Source organism: Amphiprion ocellaris, chromosome 20, assembly GCF_022539595.1.
Source record: "Amphiprion ocellaris isolate individual 3 ecotype Okinawa chromosome 20, ASM2253959v1, whole genome shotgun sequence".
In the NCBI taxonomy this organism is placed as follows: Eukaryota; Metazoa; Chordata; class Actinopteri; family Pomacentridae; genus Amphiprion; species Amphiprion ocellaris.
Window position 1 is genome coordinate 15,714,082 of NC_072785.1, and position 20,817 is coordinate 15,734,898.

General features: G+C 41.7%; 1 protein-coding gene across 4 annotated transcripts; it reads right to left on the reverse strand.

Moving 5' to 3' along the window:
• Nucleotides 1–30: 30 nt before the first annotated feature.
• On the reverse strand, nucleotides 31–15,721 carry aspg (asparaginase homolog (S. cerevisiae)). 4 transcript variants are annotated; one of them, XM_055006060.1, is made up of 18 exons: nucleotides 15,153–15,721; nucleotides 13,112–13,235; nucleotides 12,399–12,434; nucleotides 10,226–10,358; nucleotides 9,909–10,034; nucleotides 9,719–9,802; nucleotides 8,767–8,893; nucleotides 8,544–8,656; nucleotides 7,253–7,438; nucleotides 7,049–7,162; nucleotides 6,824–6,943; nucleotides 6,484–6,579; nucleotides 4,725–4,888; nucleotides 3,289–3,375; nucleotides 2,678–2,777; nucleotides 2,531–2,596; nucleotides 2,330–2,388; nucleotides 31–1,171 (listed from the first exon to the last, which is right to left on the reverse strand). In XM_055006060.1, the coding sequence occupies exons 1-18, from the start codon at nucleotides 15,400–15,402 to the stop codon at nucleotides 1,129–1,131; spliced, it is 2,028 nt and encodes a 675-aa protein (XP_054862035.1). In that variant the 5' UTR covers nucleotides 15,403–15,721; the 3' UTR covers nucleotides 31–1,128. The 4 variants fall into 4 exon arrangements, with proteins under 4 accessions (XP_054862035.1, XP_023141689.2, XP_023141692.2 ...); XM_023285921.3 differs by having other exon boundaries at nucleotides 31–1,170; nucleotides 2,326–2,388; XM_023285924.3 differs by lacking the exon at nucleotides 2,330–2,388 and having other exon boundaries at nucleotides 31–1,170; nucleotides 15,153–15,720.
• Between the last annotated feature and the right edge of the window lie 5,096 nt (nucleotides 15,722–20,817).

A 20,817-nucleotide genomic window follows, 5' to 3' on the forward strand; every position in this document is an offset into this window, starting at 1 on the left:
CATTCAACACAGTAACAATCACAGGAGACGTCCATTTGAAACAAGAGATTTATTTCCGCTGTTTTATCCACAAAAGAAAAACATTCCTCACACTTTTTTTTGGGGGGGGGGGGGGATACAACAGTGAGACAATAACAGCACTGGAAACAGGTCACACTGATTTCAAGTAATTAAAATGTACAGCATTTTCATTGACACATGCCTGCATTGACCCTGCATTGGTTTTAAAAAAAAGTAAATTATAACAAACAAAAGTGTTTAACACAAAGATGATGAAAACACAAGTCGTTCATGATTGCAAAGAATATAAGAAGACATTCAAACGCACACAAACGGAAACTCGCAGTTTTAGGCCTTTCAGTGGCTCATACAACAGTCTGGATTTCCCCTTTCCATTTCAAAGTCAGAGATATGTGACGCTTCCAGCTCGACAATCAGTACAACAAACAGGCTGGCTGAGTCTCAAAGGTAACCGAGGGGTTTTGAAAGACCTGTCGGAGCGGAAAGAAATGAAAATCTTTGCTTCCGGAACAGAAGGTATGCATTGACCAAAGTGGACAAGTGCTAAGGTTGGGTAACATCCCAGGTGATAAAAATACAACCTTATTTTTATTACTTTATATGACCTCACCTTCCTGCATTGCACTATAAAAATACAATCTGTGAATGTACCCTCTACTTCCACATATCATGAATGTATTGCTAAAGGAAGAGAAAACACTACTTTATAAAGTAATGCTACAGTATTGAGCTATTGAAAATGAAGTTCGCCCTGTATTCTCTGATTAAACATCACATTAATGGAGTCTCGTGTTCATACAGGGTAATTAAAGCATGTGATTAAAACATTCAGCACAGTAACATGTTTCCTCACACATGCATTAAGGAGTAACAAAATACACATGTGCTTATCTTTTTGGGCATCATACACTCAAAGCAGCGATCACACAATATATTGTGCTCGTAACAGGTTTGGAGAGAGAGACTGAAGCAGCTTTTAACAATATACACAATGTGCAGACATTCTGAAAGCAACTGTGTAAAAACAAACAGGACGGTGTCTGCAGAGGAGGGCAGCAGAGGAAATGGACACAGAGGATGGTTCCTGTCAGTTGAAGTATCGTCAGCTCACAGTCCTGTTGGGGTGGCCGCGAACTCGATCACTCCGCTCTGCCCCGGCGACAAACACAGACAGGATTACTACAGAGCACTGGGGAGGTCACATGTGTTTCAGCAACGTTTCACCAGCACTGTTCACACACAAGCGCAGCGACACCCACACAGGTTGGCAGAGTGTGCACAGGTTCAGGATTCACAGGCATGCAGAAGATGATCGGCTTATCTGATGCAGCTTTGATGAAAGACAGGCCTGAGCTGTGTGAAGCTCTGATTCGAATGCAAAAGCTGCACCTCAAAGCAAGATTTCCTTATCAGTGCATCTGTTGACTGCTTCTTTTTAAAGAATGGGTTATAGTTTCAATCTATTAGTCGGTGAATCCTCCCTGTCACAGTTTCCCTGAGCACAAAGGGAAGTCTTCACAGAGCTGCTTGTTTTTTCCACTCCAATCTAACAACCACAGATATACAGTTTCTAAATGCTAGAAAACAAAAGAAAGCAGCAAATCCTCACTTTTGAGAAGCTGGAATCTGTGAATAATAAGCAGTTTTGCTTGATTAATTATATAAGGCAATAGACAAATATCAGGATTGTTTCTCACTAATTTTCTACCAGTTGACTAATCATTCTAGCTCTACTCACAACACACTTCTAAATCAGCTTTAAGTGTTTTTACTGTTTTATGTGCTCTGATTTAATACAACAGTCAATACATATTAAAAACAACCAGTCCAAATTCACTGCCAATAAGCACTTTTTCTCTTCCTCTCTTTTGCTCTTTGGGAATCTCTTATACAAATTTCACTATGTATAGTACATTTTTCTGTAAAATGTAATATATTCCCAAGAGAACTACACTAGATTGAGCCCTTTCAATTTGGAATTTGCATCTTCTCAGAGCTTTCTCTGAATCCTGGGTGAATTGGTAGCTTCACAGTGCTTGTAGGTGTGAATATGTTTGTTTGTCTACATGCTTTGCAAACGCTAAAGTGTTGTTGTTTTTTTTTTTTTTGGGGGGGGGGGGTTGGATCTCCTGCAATTCATGCTGGGACACACAACCCACTACCCTGAGCAAGACATGCTTGTGAAATAAAAGGATGAACGGATAGTAAGCAAAAGACACAAAGAAAAGAGGGAGCCAAAGCAAACATGCTAAGAAGGATCTCATGCTCAGTGTGGGAAATACACGTTCACTTCATCTCATTTACCTCATCATCATCATCATCATCATCATCATATTCATCATACTCATTTAATTCACCAAATACTTTCTGAAATTGAACAAGACAATTGATTGAGAGTTATTAATTAGAATAATTGCAGTACTGTTACATGCATATTGTTTTAAAGCTATTGGGGTTTTGCAGATGAGAAAGAAAGATACAAAGCAGCAAAATGGAAAGCAGTGGTTACCTTGGCTTTATTGCTCATACAGTGGACTAAAAACGCCACCACTTCCTTTTTGCCGACAGCCTGGGCCTGTGACAGGTGAAGAGTGACACGTCTTACTTTGTTTATTTAACAGTGCTATTAAATCAGAGCATGTCTCCTTGAACCCACCACTTGAATCGCCGTCTGTCCATCATAGCCTGGTTTATTCAGATCTGCTCCGGCAATGCTCCAGATTTCCAGGCCGTCCAGGTCACCGCTGGCTGCCAGACTAGCATACACACACAAGGAATGACAGCTTTAATAAAGCAAATCAGTATTAAACAAAATTTTCAGAGAGTGGGAAGATTCATCAGTGAAACGGATGAATACTTTTGGGCTCAGATTCTTAGACGATGGCGACACAAGACATCCTTATCGCACCTCACAAAAGGTGTGTTCACGAAACCGTAAATCGGAACCGTCTTGGCAAAACCTGTTGAGTGTCTCGGGTAGTTAAATAAAGGGGCCAGCAAGTGTGTCATACACTTGCCGACACCAGAGATGCAGAGCAGATCCACAGCTATGCTGCCAGGGAGCATTCCTACTGTTTGTGTAACAGCGGGACAACTGGTTGTACCTGTGTCAGCTATGTGGGATGGGTCAACGTGGAGGGCTGAGCAACTGTGAAATTTGCGACTGTATGTGTACAATTGTTTGAAGGCATGCTTTTTGGCTTTCTGTGTGTGTGTGTGTGTGTGTGTGTGTGTGTGTGTGTGTGTGTGTGTGTGTGTGTGTCTCACCTGCACAGCTCGGTCCCTGCTTCCTCTAACTCTTCTCTTGAGAAATGCGCTCCAGTCTTTCTGAGCAGCTTCACAACTTCCTTGTGTCTAAGTTAGAGAGGGAACAACCAACTGGATGGTCTTCTTAAGACTGTATGCTTAATACATAAACACTATTAGCATACCACTCAGGTAAAAGCAGCCTACTACTGAAATCATCCCCTGAACTGTGTAATTAACAGATATAATGTTCGTCTGTGATTTTCAACTTCTCAATTCTGACATCCATTGATAAGAGTCAGGGTGGCTGTAGGTGTCGTTTGGCAAGTCGGAACAAGTTCCTCCATCCCACACAATCTTCCGCCCACACAAGTGTCACCCGCAATGACATTCACAGTGACAGCAGATAAACAGTAAGACAAAAAGGCCTGAAACTGTTTACCACTGGCAGCAGCGATCATACATAAGAACTGTGGCACTGTGCAACAGGCTATCATTAAGTAGGAGTTCAATTTGGCATGTGAGTGTTTAGAAGCTACATCCAAAGAAACGATTCAGGACACAGATTTCCTGCAGAGATTTAAGACACTAGTATCTTTAATGTGTGAAACTGGGAGCAAGCTGGTAGGACTGGTTCAGAGGACACTCCCCACAGTTGCTTTGTAACCTCTCTTTCTCTCGGCTCCCTGTTTCTCCTTATATGGGCATAAGGCTGCAGTGCAATGTTGGCAGCAAAGTGCGTCAGACATCCCGACAACGACTCAAAACTAGAGTTCGAGTGCTTAGTCGTTTCATTGAATACATTAAAAGAAAGGCACAGCTTCCCAAGCTGTGTAGCATACTGTAGGATGTGTAACGACAGGTGTTTGCGCTCCAGTGCATCTCTTCACTGCCACAAAGGAAACAAGTCTACACTTGCAGTGCCAACCGTTAAAAGGAGGACAACAGCCATTTGGCGCAGCTCTGACACATACAACGTTTTCACCCTGAGGCTCAACATGGCACTAACGCAGAAATATTAAGCTGGCCTATTCCCTGATAGACGTTTAGAGCGAAGAAAAAAAACTGAAAAAACAGCTTTGGTAAAAATAAACACTGACTAAATTGTTAGATGACAATTAGCCTAATTAGTTTATAATTATTGTCTGGCCTCTAAACTCCATTACGAGCTGCTCCCCAGGTTTCAACCCCCCTCTGACAGCCACTGCTTCCTTTTTGTCATTTAAGCAGAGCCAGATTCCCTACCTTGCAGGAGCTCATTTAATGAAGTCCCCTCTATAGCAGCTATTAACAACATATTTTCAGGAAACTCTCAGATGGTGTCGAGGAATAACAACGGTTGCTAAGGGCCAGAAGGGGGATTTTAAATGTTATTGACATAAATGACAATATTACTGTAATAGCCAAATAAAAGCAAACACATCAGCTCTTAGGGTGCGAAATAAAGCAGGTCTTACTTGAAGCGAACAGCGTTGCACAGGGGTGTGTCTCCGTAACGATCTTTAGCATAGACTGAAGCTCCATGACTCAGTAGATACTTCACCAGTTTGAGATGGCCCTCACAGGCAGCAATATGCAGCGGTGTACGTCCATCATAGTCCCCCAGACACAAGTTACTGCCCTGTGACAAGAGAAAATCTGCACTCTAATTTACTGGTGGCTGTCAAATCTAATGAAAAGACCAAATCTAACAATGCTTTGACCTTACTAACAAGTTTGATCTCTGTAGCTAAAGCCTGTGTGACAGAACTCCATTACTGTCAAGAAACTATTAAAAACACATCAATGAGGCATTGCACTGGGTGACATTCATTAGGAAGAACATGGGCACTGTAGATTATAATGGGTCCGTCACGTTAATGTGCCAAATCTGGGGTTGAACATATTCTTTTCTTCAGTTCAAGAAGCTACAGCGCCCAGTTATTTAAGGAAATTGGTCTTTGAAAAACTGAAACCCTTTGTTATCACCCTGTCTTCCTCAGTAGAGTACCACAGACAGGGCAGGTGAGTCAGAAAGTACTGAGACTGATGGGCGTGCTGCTGGTTTTGGTCTTTCGTTGGGAAAAAAAACCTGAATACAGCCAGTCTTCTCCTCTAATAAAGACACATTTCTGCTACCTTTACAGAAAGGTTGGGGATAAATAAATATTAAACTGAACTAAAAATTGTGTTAAACTATGAGTGTAGCTGTGAAAATTTCACAAATGTGCTTTTATGTCTGTGCAAAAATATAAGGATTTAAATTTGTCTAACCAGCTGTTGCACAGGAGTCAAGCCACATACAAACAGATACATGTGAGTCCTGCATCAACACCCTTACCTTACTGACCCTAAGTTTGGTTTGGCTATGAGCCTGTCTGTTTCCTACATGGGAAGAGTGACCCTGGAAATCTGTTGTTGTGTTAAAGGTTCACTGGCGAACACTGACCCTACAAACCAAACATGACGAAGATAAGATGCTGCTCGGCTGCCATAAAAGCTTAGTTCAAAGCTGTGTACAGAGCATCTGCCAGCTAACGCCATGTTGAGGAAAAATATACTAAGCACACTGACTCACGTATCTGAGGTACTTGTACTGTACTTAAGCATTTTTCCTTTTAATGCAAATGTATACTTTCACTCCAGTACACCTATATGGCAGCTTTAGTTACTAGTTATTTGTAATATCATGATTTTTTGGACAAACAACAACAAACTGAGGTCATATTTAAGAGGCATCTGTAAGTCGTTAGCAGCTCTGCCAAATGTGATAATAAACTTATCACATTGCTTAATTTAAATCAATATTCACTCAGATTTGTGCATCAGAACTTAGTTTTTTCTTCTTTCCTGTCTCATTAATCATCTGACAGCCTCCAGGATTTACCAGCTACAACAGAAAAATGCTGCTGACACAGCGATGTTTCAGTATTAATGATCTAATGATGTCATATATAGTAATACATTAGCCAGAGGGAGTAAACCACTGCTTTTATTCTGATGCTTCATCTCCATTTTGCTGATTATGCTTAGATACTTCAACTTGCGAAGGAGTTTTCGTGCTGGAGTTTTACTTGTAATGCAGAACTTCTACATTACGGGATAATTTATGATTAAAACACAGAAAGACCGACAAACCATAATAATCCCAGACAGTGTGAATTAAAAGGTTTTTGTATTCAAGACATGATTATCAGCTGTACATACAGTATGTGTGATGATCAGAGGGTGGTTTACCATTTCTTTCAGAGCTTCTAGGGCCTCTATGTCTCCGATCTTAGCAGCAGCACAAGCCAGCGGGGGAGTCAGAGCATCCCGGATGGCTTCGAGCTCCTGACAACACAGGCTTCAACAATCAAAAAAAGTGCAATTTCTCTGAATATGAAATGACTGAACCTTAATCTCAAATAAGCTTTGGAATAAACATTATGTGCTTGGGTCTAATCATGACAATCTGGACTTGTAGTGAGCTAAATGCTTTGTCATCTGATAATGATAAGAACTGGTATGCTATAATACCACTAAGTGATAGGTGGTCGCAGTGCTGCGGTCTTTGTAAAAGTGCTGGTGTCCTCACCTCCTTGCAGCTGATGCTCAGAGACTTGGCAATGACCTGGATGAAGCGGCTGTCGCTCAGACACAATTTGGCTCCGACCAAGTCGGTGCTCATTTCACCTCGAAGGTTCTGAGCCATCATCTGGTCACAAATAACACATCTTTGCATTATGATTTCCTCTGTGAATATTTTGTGGCTCTAAAACCTTCAGCTCGTCATCAGAAAATATGAATAAAAGACACCAACCTTTTTCCTAGCATCTAGTTTAAGGTCTTCCTTGGCCAACACATAGGACAGCTTTGACAGAGCGGCCTCTGGAGTCATGTCACCACCAGCTATCAGACCTGCATCCATCAACACCTGAAAATTATAATTACAGGAATTTAACTGATTCATTCTCTCTAATTAAACGTATGGATCAAGGTCACAATTAACAGCCAAATATACGACCTTGCCAGTGGCATAGGAGGCAGACACGGTTCCTCTGAGACACTGTGTACAGTTGATGATGATGACACCCGAGTCTGTAGCCTTCTTCAACTCCTCCAGCAGGTCAGGACGGTTATCGGGGGCATTTCCACTGCCGTAGGTCTCCAGAACCACACCCTGCATGGGCGGCTGCAGGAAAGCCCTCACCTGAGCACAGATGTGATTTTCGGATTATAAACGCCCCAGATTTACAACCGACTGAACTGGCTGCTCAACTGTGGAGAATCAAATTGAGAAATTAGTATTCCATGTTATTTTTCCTGCAGCCCCTTTCACTCCAACACGTGAGACCATCCACTCTCCTAAAAGCCCATCTGGTGCTATCTCTGCAACCAGGATCTCAGTCACTGGTTGGCTGGCTGGCACTGGGAGGCCCTATACCACATCATTAGCCATGGCATATGACTAGAATCGCAGATGACCCAAACGGCAGGAAGGAGAGCAATTAATCTGAAGGTGTTAGCAAGCATAAAGTCACTTGGCAAGTCCTCTGCAGTTACCATAAAACGTGAGAAGAAGGTGACATTAAAAGTGCTAGGTTCAGTCAGTATTTTTTGATGTGATAAGCAGTTTGACAAGAAAGGTCTGACGCAGATTACCAATGAGGCTCTCGTACAGCAGAGACTGTGGACACACGAGAGCCTGGTGCCTAATCAAAACGGTGCCTCGTAAAGGCAGTTAAAGGCTGTAAGAAAGCCTTGATAGCGGCATTGGGCAGTGTGAGCAGATTGAGACAGTAAAGTCACTCTCCCAGCAGCCTCTGCAAGGGGAGGTGCAGCTGAATGTTACAGTATCTATGCCAATCCTCCCTCTTTACAGGGTGATTGGACATGGCCCATAACTCTGTCTCATCTTTCTCCAGCCTGAGCTTTGATGGCAGTTTACATGACCGGGGGAGTAACAGAAGACGGGTAATAGTGCAATTCAATTAAAGTTAACTATATTTTATTGCAGTTAGGCAAAACAACACTCTGTTAACTTTGACAAACATACAGCTTTAAGTACATTTTAATCTGACAAGAAGGAAAACTAGGCCATAACAAAATTCTTGGCTAAAAGATTTAACATCATGCTTTCTATATTTTTAACTTAATCCTGTCATCATTTGACTAAATGTCATTTGTTTATGATTTATAACGAGGCAGAAATAATAGAATTACTTCAACAAGTATCCTCTGGTGGCAGAATAAACATCTCTGGCCTAATTCAGATGTTGTACCACCAGAATAGCATATTTCCTAGAGAGACTTACAGTAGAAGAAGTGATTCCTGGGAAGAGCCGGAGCAGGCCGACATTGCGGTTCAGCTCAGTGCTGACTTGAAACTTCGTTGTCGTGTTTGCCCTCCACACTGTGTCCCAGTTGACTAGAGGAAAGACGGAGAAGACGATTTTCAAAAAAAAAAAAAGATTTCTCTGAACCCAAAAAGTGATTTATTTTCTACACACAGATAGATGCATTTCCCCTGTGACTTACTTGTAATATCTACTTCAGCAGTGGCCAGGGGAGCCAAGTTAGGAGAAGAGAATGCATTGAAACTCCCAGTGTCCACCTTGGTCACACGATTCCCTCTGTAGAGTTTGTTGTAGAAATACAGGCACACCTGCATACAGAGGAAGATACATGGGCTTCAACGTGGCAATTTGTTATCAAAACTTATCACAAAATCGGTGAAAACGTAATTGGTTTGTTTTTAGTGCTTTACTTCAGCGCAGCAAAATCAATCGAGCGCAAGAGACACAACAATGCACGTCAGTCCCACATAGGCCTAATTGTGACAGTTAAGTGTTCTTCCTGTTCTGGCATTCGTTCAGCATTGCGAAACACAACTCGTCTCATCAGACAAGTCAGCTAAGTGACCGTTTATTGCCTTCTGCACGCCAACTGTGCTCACAGCTGTATTTGTAGCAACTCACAATGCCGTCGCAATATTCTGCCCCCAACAACAATGTACCACGACACAGGGATTTGCGATACACTTTAAGACAATCATCTACAATACACAATGACATGCGTTACTGAAGAGGACAAAATACACCTAAATAAATGTTTTAATTAAAATATAGATATTTGGCACTAGTGTCTTAATAATTTATGACAAGAACTCATACAACATACTGCAGTATTAATATTTTGTCCCATCCCTATTGCACAACAGCATTTTCTTGAAACATTAACATATATGCACTGTTTATTTATAGGATTTAATTAATTCATCAGTACATTTAGAGATCTTTGACTAGAAAATAACACAAAGTCACAACTGGTCATCATTAAGAGTCACACATTTAGGAAGTTTCTTTCTCACAATCAAAGATACAGCAGCTCCAAGCATTCCTTCTTTGGGGCTAATAAATCATGCACAAATATCTAATAATTAATGGCATTTACAAAGATACCATTTAGATGCCATCTCTTTTTTACTCACCTCAGGAATGACAAATTGGCCAGCAATTAGCAGCGCTCCTAGCAAGTTGTCTCTGCCATCATTCCTCATCTCATAAATAGGCACCTGAAGATAGAGAATGTCTCATCGTAAGGAAGCAGTAAATACTTAAAACTCTACAGACATAATTCTTGTATTTGTTGGTTTGTCTCTTGAGGACAGCAGCTCTTACCTGGGAGCCTGTGAGGATGATTGGTTTGCCCAAATGTTCACACATGAAGGACAAGGCAGAAGCTGTGTAAGCCATAGTGTCTGTGCCATGGAGAATCACAAAACCATCATAGTTTTCATAGTTTTTCTGGGGTCATAAGAGAAAAAAAGAAGATAATGTGGATCATTTTGGATGGCAACATGGTTATAACGCTATTATTTCCCCACCATGTTATATGCTGTACTGGATGAGCAATATGAGGAGTGCAGGATTAACTGATGTCTAGAGTTTAAAAATAGGAAAAAACCTAACAATGAATTGAATCCATCAGCAAGTACCTCAATATCCTTTCCAATTCTACCCCAGTCATCTGTGGTCATATTGGAAGAGTCCAGCAAAGGGCTGTATTCTAAGATAGTGTAGACTATCCTTTTATTAGTGTAGACTATCCTCTTGTTTTCTTTACTTGGTCTGCAAGACAAAGTAGTTCATGAGCTTCAGTCACTGTACACACAAATTCAACCATCATATTTGCAAAAAAGCTCAAACGTGACAGAACAAACACATCACAGCAAATCAGTAGTTTTAGTCATTTCAAGTACAGACATTCACTCCAAAGCACACAAAGTACACACAGTTAAACAAATGGTTATAATTTTCACTGTGACAAATGATTATTTGTTTACATTGTGCTTCTCTAACAAAGTTGGATCAAGTTCTGATTACAGTGGAGAAGTAGAGCTTAAAGAAGAGTGAGGGAATGCTAAAAACGCTGACTTTATGGAGTGTGGCAAAGTCTATTTAGCTAGGCCTTCTGTCTCTGCAGCAGGGTGCCAAAACCTGTTTCAGACACACACAAAGAATTTTGCAAGCGTAAAAGGGAGAGGCATAGTCATACGGTTAAAGAGAAAAGCACTTTAAATTGAGCCGTTTTGTTTACCACAGTAAAACTCTACTGTTCTATGTACTGTATATTGTAAAAACAGACAAAACTGAGGGATACAAGTTGGTTCACCTAATATAATGGTGCCTCGTTTCAGGTTTGGGCAAAACCTGGTGTTTTCTCGACGGTAACAGGGAGGGTGTCTTGGATGCATAAACATTAACGTCGCCTTTAAGTGGAGTTTAACTCGGGCGTCCCAAAGCCCCACCTGCGACTCACCACAGAAGGCAGCGTGACTGGCTAAACAGCCATGGAAAGATTTTCTTTTTAATCTCCCTTTTAAAGAAACATTGTGGGACACCCCCCCACATTACCATAGGGCAGCCCTATAACATGGAGATAGGAGTTGAATGGAACAGCAGGGGGAAGAGCAGGCGAGCCCCAGTCCATCCAACCAGGGGTCCTACACACACTCTTCTAATTAGCCTTAAGTCCACACTCGACCCTCTAACATATGTTGTTGATAATCTTGGAGCCACAAGAAAACAGTATTCAAATCACCAATTATTCATCTATCTGACAGTGTGCCCTAAGGTATACAGCTACACATTAGCATACCCATGCTAAGATGCCTCATAGCTTACGAATATTAAGTGTGTGTGTCTGTGTGTCTGTGTGTGCAATAGAGGGCGAAGAAGGAGGGAGGTGGGGTGAAAATGGCCTTGCAGCGTTGCCTTTCAACATAAAGCTTTTCAATAAATCAATAAACCAATTCCCTCTTCAGGAGTAAGTATTTGACATAGGCTAAGCAACTGCATATGATCAACAGTATGCCCATTAAAACTGCATTTGAGCCTGCTTCACTTCATATGAACACTGTATAAACTCATGAATTTGCATATATTAGGACTTCCTGAGCACCTAGAAAATAAGAAATGTAATAGAATATTATTCAATATAAACAGGAAGCTTTAAAATGTTTACAAAGCAAATATTAAAATATCATGGAGCTTTTGGGCCGAACAAACATGTCATGAGTGGCTCACACGCTCGCAACTTAAATGTTTTTCTTTAACGCTCACTACCGTGTAGTGCACGGACACCTTATCTTTGCTATACATGCCACTCCACTGCTGCTCAGCCCGCCTTAACAGCAGCAGTCCACATGAAGGGGCTGTGGAGATTAGCCGGTATGTTTCTGTTAGAGGCTCCCCTACTCTGACTGAAAATGAAGACCTTAAAGAGATTGTTAATCAGCTCAGGGTCCACTCTCATTGCTGCACGGCTCAATAAGACAACATACTATTAAACATGCAAAATAGTAGACGACCCTTGGCTTCTACTAGCAGAGCAACAACAAGCTTTTTAAACACTCCAAGAAACATGAGATTATCTCAGCTAGACTACATGTCTGTCACACATTAAGGCAGCTGGCTCACTCGATACACATTAGCAAGCGGAGAGTGAGCAAGAGACAAAAATACTTCAGGCAATATTTTCTCTAAATGCCAAAGGCCACGTCAGCATGAATTTCCAGGCAGGCTCTCTAACATTTGGTGTTAAGGACAGTAAAGACATCAAACCACTCTTAAGCACAGTGAAGGAACACGCAACCAGTACTACAGCACCCGAGAGACAGCAGGTCAGGATGGGCTGCTGGCTTCCTGTTAGAGTGACAAAAGCAGTTTGAGGCAGTTAAAACCACTGCGATTCTTAGGAGGAACAAGAGCAGGTACCATTCAGTCCCTGCTTTGTCAGATATCCAATGTGTCTTGTACTTTATGAGGGCCACAATACCACCCCCGGGTTTAAACAGTTATGATTATAAGGTGTAGTGTTCATCAATTCAAATATGATTTAGCCAAATGCTAAATTATCTTACAAAAAGATCTGACATATATACTATTCAAGTCTCTTCAAGAAGGTCTGCACATACAGCAGAGACACTAAGATGTAGGGGCATGAAGCTCTTCTCGTTTAGCTTTTAATGATAATAACTTTACATAAGATAAAGTGTCACATTTATCTCATTATGAAGATGGACAGTCCTATAAGTCAAAGAGATTACAAAAATTTACTGTATAGGAAATGAAGAAGACACTGGATGACAAATCTTTTAGTTCAAAACAAGCGATTAAAATTACAAATGTACAAATTATAGTAAATAATGTTTTTTCTGTGTGTAAATTCATGCACAGAGTTTATTTTTTAAAACTGAAAAGAAAGCACAGACTTAAAGTGAAAGCATGACACATATAGTAAAAAGATTAGGTCCTACACAGTATATGGTGATGAAAAGCAGAATGTTTTTTTTAATAATAGATATCTGGGTAAAACTTACGGCAGGACCAGGGTGTTCTCTCCATAGTACTCATACAGGCAGGTCTGCTGGGCATACACCTCATCGTGGAGGATGGGCAGCTTACGCAGGCCCTTCACAAAAGCATTGGCTTTTGGGGCAAGAACTGTGGATTTCAAAAATAGAAAAGAGGGGCAGGGATTGTGATTTTCATTGCTCGCTTTTTGTAGGATTACAGCTATTAAGTAGAAGAAGAACACAAGGGATTTAACGTCATGTCAACACCACAACATCAGTCTCACACTGAACCCTAGTGGTACTTGTTAGAAATGGCATTGTGGCAGGTGCAGCAAATCCATTTAGGAGGCTGAATGAATTACTGACATAGTCATTGCTGGCTACACATAAGTGTGACTGAGTCCGTAAGTGTATCTAAGCATGTGTGCATATATTAAGGCTAAAGGGCCTTCAATTTAGGGTTGAATATTTAATCAATTTAAAATCACAATTTGAAATAATGCAATTAGCAAATCACAAAGGCTGCAATTTAGGATATATACTATGCATCATGTGTGACCCAGGGTTTAAACTAACGTGTCAATGGTGTCACACTTTTGATGGTATATAATGTGGTTATGCTCCATCTCATGGTTTAAATCTATTTCACAGTGAACTTAAGTATGATTTCATATATTGTAAAACAAATTGCATTGTCTATCAGAAAAATAGCAGCTGTTCAACCCTACTACACTTCCACATTTAGGTATATTACTGTATGTCAGCGTCAATCACTAAACCACATTTAGAAAAGCTATAGTAACAAGAACATTTAAACTGAATAAAATATGAATACAGCATGTTTATTATCATTTATTTATGCATTTCATTAATCCTATTTATTCTTTAGAACATATGGGATTAAGGATTTGCTGTTCCAACACAACAGAATGGATGTGAAACCACAAAATGCACTATACTGGAAATGAAAGTTAGCAAATTAAGAGTGGGTTCACCAGAAACCACAAGTCAGAGTGTCCACTATTTGCATTACTTCACGTCTGCAATACATAGCATCAATGAGGTTGTTGATGCTGCTTGAGGAAGAGTTGTCCAGAGCAATCAGATGACAAATGGTGGAGTTGGGGACATTGAAGCGCCTGGTTGCAGTTCTACCTGACATACCATCATCTAGCATGCCAACAACCCCTTCTCATCTTTCTCATGTCATCTGAATCTGCATTTCAGGGTGACCTTCTGTAGTCACTGGTCAAAAAAGTGTCTGGTCACTTTATGTGATCACTGTCCTTTAAAACCACGCCTGACAAGGGTGTCAAATTCCTCTGTTGTGGAAACTCGGGCACCAGAAGAATACGTTGGAAACTTTCAATGCATGGTTGGTTCTTTTCTAATTAAAACTTTTACTCTGAGTCAGAAAAGAACACCATGTGCTTGCTTCAGTCATACTTTAGCACATGTCAGACCAATGTTGCCTCAGGAAGTGAGTAAATGTATATGGGAAACGATAAACGACAAAGAATGTGAAACACAGACAGGGAAAACGTCCTTTCAGGAGTCTTGTTTCAGCTTGTGTCTGAATCTGGAGGGACCACTGACTAATATTTTGCCTCAGAGGTTGCCCAATACCCCGTGTCAACATCTAGTTACTCATTAAGAGAGTCTGTGATTTTGCCCAAACAGCATCATGAGGGGCAACAGTGCATTAGTGGCATTGCCTTCCTTATAGAATTGCAAACTTTAGTTCACTTTAGAGGCAGTTTCAACTAATAATACTGCTTCATTTCACACTCAGAAGACGTGCAGTTTGCCCATGTGTGCACCAGTGTAGTTTCAATTAGCCTGCTATCTGCTATCACCTTCAGCTGCGTAGTTAAGCTGTTTGCAGGACTATTTTAGGACGCATGTGCGTGTCACGCAGGATTTACCCCAAGCCTCGTGTTTACAGACACATGAGGCAAACAAAACCCCAACCTGCTAGCAGCCCGTTTGGCTAGCTACCTGCCCCACTGCAGCTGAGGCTCAGGACAGTAAAGTAGCAGCACAGAGCTCAGCTAGCCGCGGCTACCGTCATCATGAAGTGTCATCCCGATTGTTCCTCCGGTGTTGATGACCAGAACTCGCGCCTCTGCGGCCGTAGGTGAAGTCACCGGGTCGGTGGTCTCTACCGAGTTGCAGCTCGACAGCTTTCTCCTGCGAGACGGGTGCCGCTGAACATTTCGCGTGATGAAAACATCATTTGTTTCTATCAAGTCCAGCGTTGGTTGAGACAGAGCCCGGGCCAGGGATGTCAGGTTGTTGAAGCTGGAGTCCGCCATGATGACTTCTAGGAAGTCCCTCTAGTAGCGCTGCTCCTTTAAAAACGGATCAAAACACGGTGGTCCTCAAGTGCTTTCGGGTCTCTGACTCACATGCAGCTCTTCCGCCCTTATGTTCAGAACAGCAGCTTCCATGGCACACAAGTGATGCAGCGAGAGAAGGACGGACTCATGGTTTAAATTATATTTCAGTCAGTCTACTACTTCTGACCACTCTCCTCATCTCGGACCCTCCTTATTGTAGTTTCGCCCTTGAACCGTTGATGGACAGTGTCCGCTCTGACGTAAGCGCTGTGGGCGTGGCCTCCACGAAGACACATGATGACACCGTTGCAAAATGTTGTGAGGGTTAGTTTGGAATAACAGCAGCGGCGCCACTAGTCATGAGTGCCTGACGTTATATAATAGTTTGCTTTTTTTTAGGGTCCGAGCACCGAATGGTGCGAAGACCCTATTGGTATGCAAGGAATTATTTATTATTATTAGGGTCCGAGCACCGAATGGTGCGAAGACCCTATTGGAATGCTAGGAATTATTAGGGTCCGAGCACCGACGGTGCGAAGACCCTATTGGAATGCAAGGAATTATTATTAGGGTCCGAGCACCGAATGGTGCGAAGACCCTATTGGAATTCGTCGGGTTTATTATTATTATTATTTTTATTTTTTCTCCCGTCTTTTGAATTGCCTTTTTGGCGGCCTTATCATACCCCAAAACGCATGAAACTTGGCATGCTCATCAGGACTAGCGAAAAATTTGATATTTTATGGGAGTTGCGCATGTGTGGGGCAAAATGGCTCCATAGCGCCCCCTGGAAAATTGAAAATTTGGTTATTAGGCCAACTTGCACGACGTTTCATCTACAGCTACAAAATTTTGTAGGCATATTCAGCACATCAGGAAACCCAAATAAGTCAATCATGGCCACGCCCTAAACCCAGCAGGAAGTCGGCCTTCTTGAATTAGCTGTAAATATTTTAAAATTAATAACTCATCGGGGATAAGTCCGAGAGACGTCAAATTTGGCCAATATATACGAACACACGACCTGATGAAAAGTTATCAAAATGTTCATCTCATTTCAAAGGGCGTGGCCATGGCGACTCCCAAAAAAATGGATCCTTCGCCATGAAACAGGAAGTGGTGTCTAACTCTGCTGTACATGCTCCAATCTGCCTGAAATTTTACATGTGTGATCGGAGTCCGGCCCTGACAACATCCATGTGGTTATATGCATTGGCAGTCATAGCGCCACCTTGTGGTATCAGGAAATTGACATTTTTTACATTTTGAGGTACTATTCTTAGCAGGTTGATCAGATTCACCTCAAATTTGGTGACATAAGCCTGAACACATTGATGACGATTCCCAGAGAAAATGGTGGCTCGTCGTCAAAGGGCGTGTCTGTGGCGGCGCGGCGAATTTCGATTTCTCGCCATGAAAATTGAATTATTAATATCTCAGCTGGAAATCGTCCAATCTGGACCAAACTTGATATGGTGGACACCAGTCCGGTTCTGAACACATCCACACTCATAAATTTAGAAATACTCATAGCGCCACCTATTGGCAACAGGAAGAAATTGTCATTACATTTGCACCTACCATTGCCGGAAACTTTGTCATATCATCTTGAAAATTGGTCAGCTGACTGGTTATGCCTAGACGATGCCACAGTGTGAAGATTTTGACGATTCATAAAACGCTGTTGTCGTGGCAACGTATCGTTGCCGTAATAAACAAAGTACTTTTTGACAGGTTAAAAATGCTCAAATGCTCGCCAAAATTACCACACATATCTGGACCGGCAACCCATTTGATATTTTAGGGAAACTGCACATGTGTGTGGCAAAATGGCTCCATAGCGCCACCTGGAAAATTTCAAACAGTTACTACGGCCAGTACGTGTCACCTAGAATTATGAAACTTGGTAGGCATATGTAACTCGTCAAGACACACAAAAATGTAATTGACACCCATTCCCAAAACCCAACAGGAAGTCGGCCATTTTGAATTATATGTCATTTGTTTTGACGATTTTGGGTCATTTTTAGACATTTTCAAAAGCTATAAACTCAAACAGGGTAACACCGAGAGAGCTGAAATTTGGCCAGGATGTACTCCAGGCATGGGTGATCAAAAGTTATCAAAATGCTCACCTTAAGTCTGAGGGCGTGGCCATGGCAGCCTCGTGAATTTTGGTGCTTCGCCATGAAACATCAACTGCTGTGTAACTGCCCTAAACATGCTCCAATCTGCCTCAAACTTTACAGGTGTGATCAGAGTCCAGTCCTGATCACATCCATAGGCCGACATGCACTCTCGGTCGCAGCGCCACCTGGTGGACGTGCGTGGATTCGCCGACCAGCAAGGATGCGATGACCTGTCCAATGCTGCTTGCAGCTTTAATTAGGGTCCGAGCACCACGAAGTGGTGCGAGGAACCTATTGAAACCCTAGGAATTATTATTATTATTATTATTATTATTATTATTATTATTATTATTATACTTTTTTCTACGGACGGGGAAAACGCATTTTTGACGCCCTAAACATACACGAAAACGCATGAAAATCGCCACACACATCAGGACTGGCGAAAAATTTGATATTTTAGGGGAATGGCACGCGTGCGTGCCAAAATGGCTCAATAGCGCCCCCTAGAAAATTACGAAAATTCAGCCCCCGGACAGCGTTCGACCTAGACTTCTGAAATTCGGCACACATATGTAACTCATCAAGACGCACAAAAAAGCCTCTTGCATCATTACCCATAATGCAACAGGAAGTCGGCCATTTTGAATTATGAGTCATGTTTTGGACAATTTTGTGTCATTTTTGGACATTATTTAAACTCTATAAACTCAAACAGCGTAACTCCAAGAGAGCTGAAATTTGGCCAGGATGTACTCCAATCACGGGTGATCAAAAGTTATCAAAACGCTCCGCAAAAGTCTGAAGGCGTGGAAATGGCGAGCCACGGAATGCGGCCATTTTGAAATATGATTCATATTTTGGACATTTTGTCATTTTTGGACATTTTAAAAAGCTATTAACTCAAACACCATAACCACGAGAGAGCTCAAATTTGGTCAGGATGGACACCAGTCATGGTTGATCAAAGGTTATCAAAATACTCTGCAACAGTCTGACGGTGTGGCCATGGTGACCAGCAGAATGCGGCCATTTTGGATGTCTCGCCATGAAACAGGAAGTGCTGTCTAACTAGCCTGGACATGCATCAATCTGCCTCAAACTTTACATGTGTGATCAGAGTCCAGCCCTAATCACATCCATAGGTCGATATAGACTCACTGTCATAGCACCACCTGGCGGCCATTTTGAATTTTTCGCCATGAAACAGGAAGTCATGTCTAACTAGCCTGTACATGCTCCAATTTGTCTGAAATTTTTACATGTATGATCAGAGTCCGGCCCTAATCACATCTTTGTGGCACTTGGTGGCCATTTTGGATTCCTCGCCATTAAACAGGAAGTGCTGTCTTACTAGCCTGTACATGCTCCAATTTGTCTGAAATTTTACATGTATGATCAGAGTCCAGCCCTAATCACATCTTTGTGCCACTTGGCGGCCATTTTGGATTTCTCGCCATGAAACAGGAAGTGCTGTGTAACCAGCCTGTACATGCTCCAATCTGCCTGAAATTTTACATGTATGATCAGAGTCCGGCCCTAATCACATCTTTGCACCACTTGGCGGCCATTTTGGATTTCTCGCCATGAAACAGGAAGTGCTGTGTAAGTAGCCTGTACATGCTCCAATCTGCCTGAAACTTTACTCTCTCAGTTGCAGCGCCTCCTGGTGGATATGCGTGGGCCAGTCGGGCCGCTCGGATGCGAGGACCCGTCCAACGCTGCTTGCAGCTTTTATTGGTTTAGTGGTTGGAAGTCAATAAAACATTAGCGTCAGTCAAATTGAATGCGTCAGTGGATGGAAGTGGTGGTTGCCTTGTGCTGCTCTTCACTTCACTGCAGCTCCATGGCTCCATCTGCTGGACGGACAGAAGTGCAGCAGCTGATGGCAGCTTCTTTGACCTCACGCTGCTGTCAGACCCCAGATTAGGGTTTATTTCAGATATATATAATAGAAAATAGTAATTAAAAAATAAGCTGATGTTGTATTTTTGCAGCAGTGAGTTTTACAGGGTTAAGAGCAACCAGTCAAAGGTTATTACTGAGGATTTTAAACAAAAACATTCAGGCAAACAGTTAACATCATAGGGTGCCTGACATGTTTGTTTTTTTTCCGGGTCGATACAGATTTTTTTTGTAATCAAGGAGATCAATAACCAAGATTTGGAATCACTACACATTTGCAGAAAAAATAAAGTTTTTGAACAGCACATAAAGTTAAGTTAAAATTAAAATAATCACGAGTTGCAGCCTTTGCTTATTTATGTTTTACATGCTGAAGTTGTCCTTCAGTGTTTCACTGATCAGATTGTGCTGTGGGCAGGAACAAGATCAGAGGGAGGCAGCTGCAGCAGACCCAAAGTAGTTTCACATTCATTTATCTGATCAGATTTCAGGGGGCTTTTTTTTTTTTTTTTTTTTTTTTTTTTTTTTTTTTTTTTAAAGAAATGGGACCAATAATTGAAAACATGCTAAATATCAGATGGGATCATTGGTGTCACAGGACATCTGCAGACACAGGTCAAAGATTACAAGGAGTTTATTTAACGAATGAAACTAAAACCAACACAGAAAGGATAACTAAACCAAGGTGAAAACAAAAAGGGGAAACCAGACTAATTGTAGGAGAAAGGTTCTGGTTTCAAAGTCTCTGGTCTGGCAGAGAGCGGAAGAATGAAGAACCGGGCCTTCGTGGATTAAGGTGATTGAGAACAGGTGAATCAACCCCCACACCTGTGAGAGAGATGGATGGATGGATGGATGGATGGATGGATAGATAGGTAGGGAGGTAGATGGACCATAGATAGATGGATGGATAGGTAGATTCTGCAGTGGGGAAATTTTCAGTGTGGCAGTAGCAGATAGGAAAAAAAGTAAAAAGAAAAGCAGCACTCAGTGCACAGATATAAATAGATGCTTTCTCCTTAGAGAAGAAATAGAAATGCTTGAAAAAAAAAAAAAAAACTTGTGAAATTGCACATATTGACTTATTTACATTTTATTGCAGTTACTTCATGGGTGATCTGAACTACTGGGAGCAGGTTTGATTGAACACAGTCTGACTGCTGCAGGAAGGAAGGACCTCCTTCAAACATCGTGGGTGAAGCAGTCTGTCCCTGAAGGAGCTGCCGGTGATGGTCCTGTTTCCTGCAGGGGGTGGGAGATGTCCTCCATGATAGACAACAGCTTTGTCATCATCCTCCTGTCTAACACCAGCCCAGGACAGAGCTTGCTTTCTTAACCAGTTTCTTTAGTCTCTTCC

Excerpts from the sequence above, each read along its gene's own strand:
- aspg (XM_023285921.3), bottom strand. The coding sequence starts at position 15,402 with ATGGCGGACTCCAGCTTCAACAACCTGACATCCCTGGCCCGGGCTCTG. Across the intron at positions 10,035-10,225 it reads GAATTGGAAAGGATATTGAG|AAAAACTATGAAAACTATGA; the intron begins GTACTTGCTGAT and ends TTATGACCCCAG. Across the intron at positions 2,389-2,530 it reads GTATGAGCAATAAAGCCAAG|AAAGTATTTGGTGAATTAAA; the intron begins GTAACCACTGCT and ends GTTCAATTTCAG.